This window comes from Biomphalaria glabrata, chromosome 13 (assembly GCF_947242115.1).
Source record: "Biomphalaria glabrata chromosome 13, xgBioGlab47.1, whole genome shotgun sequence".
Lineage (NCBI taxonomy): Eukaryota > Metazoa > Mollusca > Gastropoda > Planorbidae > Biomphalaria > Biomphalaria glabrata.
The window spans coordinates 3,901,666-3,912,500 of NC_074723.1; the positions used below are offsets into that span (position 1 = coordinate 3,901,666).

Genomic DNA, 10,835 nt, shown 5'->3' on the forward strand with positions numbered 1-10,835 from the left:
TCAATTTACTACCTTCACTAAGTGAAGAATTTCTGCTGCATAACAAAAATGTACTGGTTGATCGTTAGTGACGGATGGGGAGCCTTGATTAATAACAAACAAATATTCACAATTGACAACAGTAACACCATTTAAAGACACTCGAAGGGAAAACTAACAAGCAAAGAAAAAAAAAAGATATTTTAAAATAAAAAGTCTTATCTAAGTAAAAGAACTGCTAATTACTGCCACATCTGAAAATGGCAGGATTTTGCTACCTTTCTGCTATATAAAACACAATTAATTAATTCTAATTAATTAACTAATTGGTTATTTTTTTTTATTGATTCGTGTATTCTCATCGACTAATTCGGAATAATTCGGCAAAATTTCAACTTGATCCGAGAATGGGAAGTGGGAGAAAAAATGTGTACAATGTAATAATTATAATCTTTCTTTTGAGTTCCTCATGGAACAAAGGGCCTCAGTAAAAACACGCCACTCTCCACGGTCTCTTGCTAGTTTTTTAATGGCTTCCCAGCTCTCTCATGTCCTCTCGGTGTCAAAATGTAATAAGAGGATTAAACTCATATATACACCCACATCTCTCATTAAGCAGCATTTATTCCCCTTATTTCGATATCAAACAAAATAATTGATCGCCACTAATGAATTAACTAATTGATTAATTTTTCTGGTTATTTCATGTCTTGTCATGTACAATGAATAATTATGGAAAGTTTCAACTTGATCCGAGCATGTGAAATGGGAGAAAAAAAAACTTTTACATCATCTGTCCTATGGATCACAAGGTCTGAAAGGGGAACTTGTATTACATTTTGACACTTTTTTTCTTATGAAATATAGATTATACATCTTATGAAATATAGACGTTACTTCAGATAAGAAGATGATTACACCTTACGCTTGTTCCTAGGTTAATCCAGTTGTATGATTAACATGCATGAACCGCTAATTACTTTCTGCTATATACAACAAAATAATTAATTACTACTATGCCTATATGCCTATTTATTTATTTATTCTTATATGTAGCACATATTCACTATTGAGAATTTCTGAAGATGTAAATTATTCATTCAAACTTTATTTATTATTCTAGAAAGAAAAAATTAAAAATCCAAATAATGATATATCGGTAATCGATTTTGTTTTGATCGATCTCTAATTGTCCGAGCGCTAAGGAGACAGGGTGAAATAAATACAGATCGATAGCGTCACAGACGACAGGTTAACCATTGACGAAACGATCACTCTAAATACAGGTGGCTGTGTGTGCGTGCGTTGTGGTGGGAGCAGGTTGGGGTGTATCTTTTTGGCACATAGCAGAGTTTTAAAAACTGGGTTAAAAGCAGGAGCGCAACAGGGAGGGTGCGGAGGAAGGGGGAGAATTATAACTCTCAGGACCTCATTGAGGATTTATTTTTCCTTCATCGAGAATACGATGTAGGGTAAATGTAACAGAATAATGAAATAGTTTTGACATTACACTGGGTTGTTATACTAGCTTTTTGTAGCATGCCGCATGGTCGTGTGGTATGGACTCGATGGTCCCGAGTTCAAACCCTACCAGCGTCCAATCCAGGGGCGGACTGAGTGTCAAAATCGGCCTGGGCATTTCTATGCAATTCGGCCCACAAATTCTATATCATATGATGGGCATCCATTTCTAGGTCTGCCTGTCCTTAAAATCATCATGTTAAGTTTGATAATGTAGCGGTATGTATGCATACTGTGAAATCTGTATCTTTATAAGAAATATAGACCTTATGTTGCTTTTTAATCGCTAAGTATGTAGGCCCTAAAAGGATGAAGCCTACTAGTAGCACTGTCTACTTATGAAAGCTATTACATTATTTCGGAAAATGTTTTAAATTAAAATGGTATTACATTGTAGAGTCTATGAAAGATTTGTTTTTAAACACAACACTCAGTGGGCCTTTTTATAAGAGTATAAAAGAACAATTTCATACCTGCCATAGTGGCATAGATGCGGCCCTTTCGGTTGCTCTACCGGCCCATTTGGGTACTGGCCCACCGGGCATTTGCCCAAATGCCGATATAACCAGTGCGCCCTTGGTCCAATCACAGGAAGCTTGGACTAGGACGACATAATCTTCATTTGTGAAGAAACATCCGAGTGAGGGAGGCGCAGCCTTTAAGCAGGGCCAGCCTTAGATGATTGGAGCCCTAGGCGAAGAGATTTTGGTTGCCCCCAAATGAAATAGAAAAATAAAAATATACACCAAAAAAATTTTAAAAACATTTTGCAATTTATAATAAAAAACTAAACCCAACAATAACATTGAGGACAAGTTTGGCTATTTCTTTTCTAACAAAAGTGTTAGAGAGTCCTGCTCGAGTCCCCCAACAAATCGAAGCAATTGGCGACTACATAGTTTGCTTATGCTTAAGGCCGGCCTTGACAATCCCTTTTTTTACATGTATTTTTCTTCAGCTCCAAAGTGTTGCCAGCTTTGGAAACACTTAGTGAATGGCTTATAGTGTTACCAACTATGGTAACTTATAGTGTTACCAACTATGGTAACTTACAGTGTTACCAACTATGGTAACTTACAGTGTTACAAACTATGGTAACGTAGCTTTAAAACAAATCAATGGCTGGTTAGCTTTATCAACTGAAAGACATGCAACTAGTACGCTACGGATAGAATTAGAAAATAATACTATCTCAGCATTGTGTGTGAGTGTGTGTATGTAGTTTTTAGAAAGAATAACAGAATATACAGTATTTAAAAAAAAAAGGGGGGGGGGGCGGTTGATGAAATCGGGAAAAGCAAGGAAGTGTGAATATTGAATGGCAAAAGGAGCCTATAGTTGTTTGAGAGATATTTTACAAATCTTTAGACACATTATAATTTGATTCGTTGTTTTGTGTGTGCGTGTGTTTGTGTGTGTGTGTGTGTCTGCGTCTGTGTCTGTATGTCTACACTTAGCATGAAAATAATTGTTAATAAAAATATATTTTATTTACTTTAAAAAAAATAGAATTTTGAACTTTATTTAAAGTTTTGTATCAAGTTAATTAATACGCATCCAAGGGTGAGTTGGATTAGTTGACTTTAAAAAGTGCCATATTTAAAAAAATTAATCTTATTATTTTATCTTACGCAATACGGGCGTTACTTCAAAAAAAAAAAAAAAAGAAGATGATAAGGTCCTACGCGTGGGCGGGTTCCTAGGTCAATCTAATCATGCATGTTAATCATGACTTAAATTCTACAAAGTCATTGATTTTCTTGGCTGACTCAGGCAACCATTTTCATTCTCTAATAGCACTAGGGAAGAAGGAGTACTTGTACAAATTTGTCCTAGCATATGTGGCGAGGAATGTGCCTTTATCTTTGTGTCTTGCTGAGTATTTTATTAAATTATGTTTTTGTATTTGAAGATTATGGCTCAGTGTTTTATGTATAATTGCTACTTTACTTTTGAGTCTTCTATTCTGAAGGCTCTCTAAATTTAGTGATTTTACCAAAGGTGTTGCTTTAATCAACTGTGAATATTCGTTTGTTAATGAATCTCACTCCTCTGTTTTGTGTCTGTTCCAATTTCTTAATGTTTTCTTGAGTTGTCTAGATCTTCTACATTAACCCATTGGCCGCCAAGCCCATGATGTCTTGTATATTGGTATTGGTATTGTTAGAAAAGTATCAAAAATTTTTTTTCACACTCATAGCCTATAATTCTAATTGCAAATTTACTTTTTTTTTTAAAGAAATTTCGTTTTGAGAGTTACATTTTCTAGAGTAATTTATTTATTCTGGACATTACATGAATCCGTACAACTCGCTGTTTTTGTGGTCATTACATCTTTATTTTAATATTTAATATGAAACTAGCATGCAATGATTCTGACCCAATTTCCTTTCATTTAGATGTCTTTTTATGTAAGAAAAAAGAATTTCAAGTCAGGGTTGTTGTTTTTTTCTTATATACCACGATGACTTTACCTCTTCCTAGGGTTAAGACTATATTTTTTGGTCTATGTTAATGAGTCCATCAAAATGTATTCTGTTTTTGGAGCTGATTTGATTCATAAGCCAAGTTGTTTGATTCCATAAAAAAAAATGTAATACCAAAATTTATTCCAAACAACCAGTTTTAGACATCAATGTTAATGATCTAATATTATATTTGTTTGTTTGTTGATTGTTTTAAAAAAAATAAAATAAAAGGCCAAATGCTTGGAGTGAGCTTGGTACATTGAATGAAGTTAAATGCCTATAGATCTAGACCTACTAGATAGATCTAGATTTATATGGAGAGAATATAGAAGATTCAGCTATTAAGGCTGTGGTATAGTACTACAAGAGATCATCTGTATTAGAAATTTATTAAATGATTTAACAAAAAAAAACAACAACAACAAAACACAAACATTTAACACACATCTAATGATGCAAGCATAAAATAAGTCTACGGGTGTATGCAGTGCTCGCTATCCCAGTGACCTAATTTTGGTAGAATAAGTGTGTTCAAATTTTTATTTTTGTGTTCGTATTTATGCATAATTCGAAAACATCTTTATTATTTCATGTGAGGGTCTATGCCTGGGGATCTTAAAATTTAGTTAATATTAATTTATAATTCAAATCTGAGTTTATTGATGCCAAAATATAGAGACTGTTTGGAATACTTTTTGGTGTTTGGAATCAAATAAAGTGTGAAAAAATTTGTTTGAATTAAATGAAGATACATGGTCTCTTTGACCTTAAATATAATAACAAATTTAGGTTAGGGGTACAGATATAAGTAGTTATCCTTATTCATCTTGAACTAAAGAAGATTTTGATACTTCATTTTCTTTTCTATGTCAAACCATTATCAAATAATGCGCTGTCAAAGTCAAACTTTGAGTTTTGACCTATAGGTGTTGAATAGCATAAATTACTCTATATGGTTTAACATTTTAACTGTCGTCTGCAACCCCCCACCCCCCCCCCCTAAAAATGGAGGCTTGATATTTTGGCAATTTGGCAAATAGTTTACAGAAATAAATATAGACCTGCATATTATCGCCCATTTCCAATAAATCAATGTTAGATCGATATGTTAGGCTTACATTACATTCTGTTGGCCTTATACAAAACTTGTCAGGACGCGTAGTCATTTACGAGGCTTATCTCCAATGCCAACAATCTACCTGTGTCAGACACAAGAAGGAAAGGGCACACAACACAACAACCAGCGGTAAATAAGAGCACAGGGGAAGAATACGTCAAACGATCTCAAATCACAGGCACCAGGCTTTTGTCACGCGACACTGTTTTAAGCTTTCTCAACTGGTCATACATGTCTGCTAATAGAAGTCAAGTATATAAACCGCAATGGAGCCGAAGAAAATGTGTAACAATTAGCCTACATCTTTTAAAGTTTCAAGTTATAAAGGGAGTTTGTGTTTTTACATAAACTCGTAGGTGGGCTCTGATCGACCTTTTTTTTTTTTTTAAAGAATTAATCTGAATCTACTTCTAGGTTTTAGTAGGGACTCTATTTTATTTTGTCAAAAAAAAAAAAAAAAAAAAACAAGCTAGAAATGTACAGTTTATAGTCAGAGTTTATTTTTTTCTTTGAGAACTTTTTTTCAACACATGGACTAATGATCTGGAACTCCCCCCCCCCATTCTATAAATTATTATTAAAATCACCACACAACGTGTCGAGGTGTGTATAGAAACTAGAAAAGACAATACTGCATATCTTTGTTTAAATCATATGTATTCTTGTCAATCTGAACATTAGCTGTGGACTAAAAATTCCAATTATGACATAGTGAACTTCAAACAGTAATACATCGTAAGTACAGTGACATGTTGTATACATTAAAGTCTCACTTTCTATTAGTCTCACTTTCACACACCCACACACAATAACACAAACACACGAAAACCTTTCTTTTTTCTCAGTCTTTCTTCCTCTCTTTCAGTTCTCCCAAATCCGAAGAGTTGCTTCTAATTATCTACAGTTCAATAATTATACATTCTCTTGTCAAGTTTTCACATGAAATCAAATAAGAATAAATAAATAACAAGCAAATAAAAAAAAAAAAATAAGAAAACAAACAAACGTCATCTAAGGGGGAATAACTTTACATAAAACATGCTTCTCAATACTGTAAGTTTTATTTTCCCTTTTTCGATATCAAGCAAACAAAAATAATAATCTCTTATGTTTCGATTAATTTACGTTTTGTTAGTAAGAGTTGTTACTTGATTCGAGAAATAGCGTTGTTATGGAGTGCGTGCGTGCGTGTGTGTATCCATGGTGACGGTGGGAAGAGGTTAACGATTGGTTGTAAATGATGCAACATAGGTGGCGTTGTCGTGACTAAGAAGAGACGACTCCAGAACATGAGACTGAAAGGTTGGGCTATTGTGAGTGAGTTAGATTTCTTTAAAGAATATTATTACGGAAAGTCTAGTACATTTATTTTATGTCTTATAGAGTTGATTTTGTTTTATTATAAATAGTTATTTAGTATTGGAACTTATTCAAGTTATTTCGAGTTTTAGTATCTTATCTTATCTTATATAATATAGACGTTACTTCAAAAAAGACGATTACGTCCTATGCGTCATGCATTCAGTCATGCATATTAACCAATGACTTAAATTCTGCCAAGTCACTGGTTTTCCTGGCTAGCTCAGGCAATCCATTTCATGGTCTAATAGCACTAGGGAAGAAGGAGTATTTGTACAAATTTGTCCTAGAATATGGGACGAGGAATGTACCTTTATCTTTGTGTCTTTCTGAGTATTTTATTAAATTCTGTTTTTGTATTTGAAGATTATGGTTCAGTGTTGTATGTATAATTGCTACTTCACTTTTAAGTCTTCTGTCCTGAAGGCTTTCTAAATTTAGTGATTTAACTAAAGGTGCTGCTCTAGTCAAATGTGAATATTCGTTTGTTATGAATCTCACTGCTCTATTTTGTGTCTGTTCCAGTTTCTTAATGTTCTCTTGAGTTGAGGGGTCCCAAAAAGAGGATGCATATTCTATTATTGGCCTAACCAAGGTTAATAGTTGAGATACATTACGCCAACAACGGTCTCGCTGTCTACCAGCAGCTTGGTGCTACAAGTCAACCACAGGTAACAACACTCGTGAAAAAAAATTGTACCAGACAAACAAACAGAGTTGAAATAAGCATTGTAAAAATAACAGAACAATGTCGTTCCTTTTCAAGGAATTTGTGAGGTAACTTTTAAACGCAGTAATTCCCCCAATGATTACTTCTCAAGTTTCACGTTACACTTTAAAGCTAATAGTCTCCCCTTTGTTTTATTTTTTTATTTTAAAATAGTGTGCACGTTATTTAAGAAATTAATTACACTGACATAGAAAACGAAGAGAAAGCTATATGCAGAAATGTGGAGGCGATATAAAGTAACGAAAAGAAATGCAACGTAATAAAATGTAAAGATGATTAGGACTAATTAGGAGAGACTGCTCATCAAATAGCTAAATGAAACAATATCATTGTCGCTGTATTGAAATATACTGCTGCCAACCAAAAAAATAGAAACTGCTTTGTTCTACAAGCCAAAAGGCTTAAAAGCTTGATTCTACAATGCTATAATTTGCACAAATATTATCATACACATTTTAAAATACATGGCTAATCAATACTGCCTATATTCTGTACGCTAGAACAACCCAAAAATAGCTAGCGATTTATACATATCAGCCATTTTGATGCAAATCTCCAATGTTATTAGTAATATTCAAAGTAAGGGATACCACTATCAAATACCAATATACCGGTAATTAATACACATTGATTCATTAATCTCACAACCACAACGTAATTGGTAATCCTGTTTTGTCTTCTCTTGTCATCTGATTAATTTAATTTAACATGTTTTTAATCTACATTTGTAACTGGACTATGCTCCGAGTGTTAACAGGTCCAGGCTCAAGGAGTCACGCTGTTACATGTCAGGGTTTGAGGTACAATGTTGTTCCATACAAAGGTATTATGCTTCACATCTCATCACGAGGGTGACAACTCCAGGTTACGTAATGCTACAGGTGTAAAACAAAACATACGCTTTACATACTTACAAAGGTGGTTTTAGGTTTTAATGGCTACAAGTAACAATGAAAAAAGTGGTTTGTAAAGGCTACATATAACAATGAAATAGAAGTGGTTGTAACGGCTACATATAACAATGAAATAGAAGTGGTTGTAACGGCTACATATAACAATGAAATAGAAGTGGTTGTAAAGGCTACATATAACAATGAAATAGAAGTGGTTGTAACGGTATTTTTTTAAGAGTCCACCCAACTGTAAAGGGCACCTGACAATTGGAAATTGGTCGTTGTGCTGTTCACATGACATCCTCGTTAATTATGGGCCATGGAAACAGATAACTTTTACATCTTCTGCACATAGATCGCAAAGACTGAAAGGAACTTTACTCTTTTAAGTCAACATTTAAAAATTAGTACCTCTCCTAAGTCCAGGTACTACTTTTCCCCTAGAATGTATTCAAAATAGAATGAAACAAAAGGCACTGTGTATATTTAGAAGCGCAGAAGACACGATATACAAATAATAGTATATTAATAATGTAATGAGAGCCAGATTCTACAAGAATAGTTTACTTTTTGTTTATGTAACTGTTACATAAGATCTTTGCAATTTTTTTTTATAGTAAATGAGAGAGATAAATAGACAAGGTTTCCATTTGTAAACCATAACTTTTATACATAGGCCCACTGCTTTCAGAATCTCACTTTTAAAAGACCAGTAAGAGACAGAGAGACAGGGAAAGAGAGAGAGACAAGAGAGAGAGAGAGAGATAGGGAAAGAGACAGGGAGAGAAAAGAGACACAAAGATAATACTGTAACAAAATATTACAAGACAGTTTCTCTTATAACTCTGTTCTGTGATCTAGAACTGAGTATCGACTAAATTATACTTTACCTACTCTTTCAGTCAGAGACACCCACCTGCTACAGCGGACTGGAAGCCGCCGTTGTATTCGCAGCCCACCTCATTGTGTATGTAATCGTCTCGGGAGTCCACATATTCGTCGTTGCGCCCCGGTCCTCCGACCAGCGCCCCGTATAAAGTGTGCGAATTGGGTCCGGGCTTGTTGTAGTCCGCCCAGCTACAGTCGTGGGGCGCAGGGCGACAAGAGCTGATGAGATTAAGTCATGTGATAAAATGTCTTTGATTCCGCAGGGCGTTCCTACCAACCCCCCACCTCTTCTTCTATCTAAACGTGTAATTTAACACTATTAGTGCTAGGGCATTGACATGTTATCATTTAAAACTACCATCTACATGGTCTAGATTTTTAGATTTCCAGGTTGTTGTTGTTTTTTTTTTTGGGGGGGGGGGGGAAATAAAACATCCTTAAAAATGTTTTACATGTTTCGGATGTTCCTTCAGAGATGAAAATAATCTACTTCCTAGTCCAAAACTCCCGCAGGAGGACGGGGAATGGCAGCGGGCAGGGTTTGAACCCGGGAACATCGAAACGACCGAACGCATACCTCACGACCAGGCAGATATCCTACATCCTCACACTTGAATACTATAATTGAACGCAATATTTGATGACACAAAAGTGCAGAAGTGGCAACAGATCAATCGGTGCTATTATTGGACAATTATAGTTTTCTTTTTCTAAAATATATTCTAGAACAATCTTTACATTTTGTAAGAACATCTTGATAAATTATCAGAGCTACAAGGAAAACCAGTATTTGTGGTTCTATTATTTCTAACATTGTCGGAAAAGCGAATGGTGGATCTAGAACACCTCAAAAATGTCAAGTTTGCATGAAGCGTTACTACTTTGACATTGAATCTATGAATCAATGAATCAGTGAATCAATGAATCAGTGAATCTATGAATCAGTGAATCTATGAATCAGAGTTGGCAATCTGTCATCAGCGAATTCAGTTTTAAGGTTGAGTCAACGAGTAACACAAATAACTTATGTCAATTATATTAACCTATCAGGAGTTCCTGATTCCAGCATATAGAATCCACCACTGTCGTCTTGTATCCTACGGCAGGGCCTAACTCCTCAGCCACCGCACAACCCCTCCTCCATCCCGCCCCTCCAGAAGCATCAATACCTATTGTGTCAGGGGCGTAGCAATAGATTAGATTCAACGCACTTGCATAAAAGACAAACTAGTAAACCAAGCTACTGTTTCAGAGCCTAATCTACCCATTCAAGATTCTTACCTTGAAGCATGATGCGGCCTGGTTGGTGGATCTTGACCAAAACCTATGACGTAGCTACGCCCAGCGTCCCCAAGCATGTAGTGGATCTGCTGCTTAGCCCATTGCCTGTAGGCCTTTTTCTGGACGTTTAAATCGGCTGCCACCAAAGAAAGGAAGGCCATGTTTGCTGGAGATGGAGAAGGTCAATAGAACTGCAGTCAATAAATGGTTCAAACATCCGATAGTGTGTATTTTTTTTTTTGTTACAAAGCTTATATCAAGTCACTCTGACTGTCTGGTAAAAAGTTTGTACACATTAGTTTTCCGACACCCAAATTCGCATCTAGCTGAAATTTTGCGCAATTATTTCTTTACCTAACAACACAAGAATTAATTATAATAATAAAAAAAAACAATTAGTTTATTAATTATTGGGAATTAATTATTTTGTTTGGTATCTTGAACAAGGGAAAGAAATTTTACTTGACTGAAGTGATGGTATAAGCTGAATTAGTCCCCATTTATAAGTCACCGCTTTAAAGTAAGTTTGAAACAAAGAAAACATAACTATACAATCTTCTATAGTCATAAGCACATCCCTAGCAAAGTAGTTAGAATGT

General features: G+C 35.0%; 1 protein-coding gene across 1 annotated transcript in view; it reads right to left on the reverse strand.

Annotated features, from left to right (window-relative positions):
- Positions 1 to 5,634: 5,634 nt before the first annotated feature.
- LOC106079929 (endoglucanase E-4-like) overlaps positions 5,635 to 10,835 on the reverse strand; it is a 34,406-nt gene continuing 29,205 nt past the window's right edge. The window contains exons 9-11 of the mRNA XM_056007452.1: positions 10,237 to 10,402; positions 8,984 to 9,174; positions 5,635 to 8,049 (exon numbers count right to left, since the gene is read on the reverse strand). Of these exons, the coding sequence (XP_055863427.1) occupies positions 8,018 to 8,049; positions 8,984 to 9,174; positions 10,237 to 10,402 (389 nt within the window). The 3' untranslated portion in view covers positions 5,635 to 8,017. The remainder of the gene's footprint in view (positions 8,050 to 8,983; positions 9,175 to 10,236; positions 10,403 to 10,835) is intronic.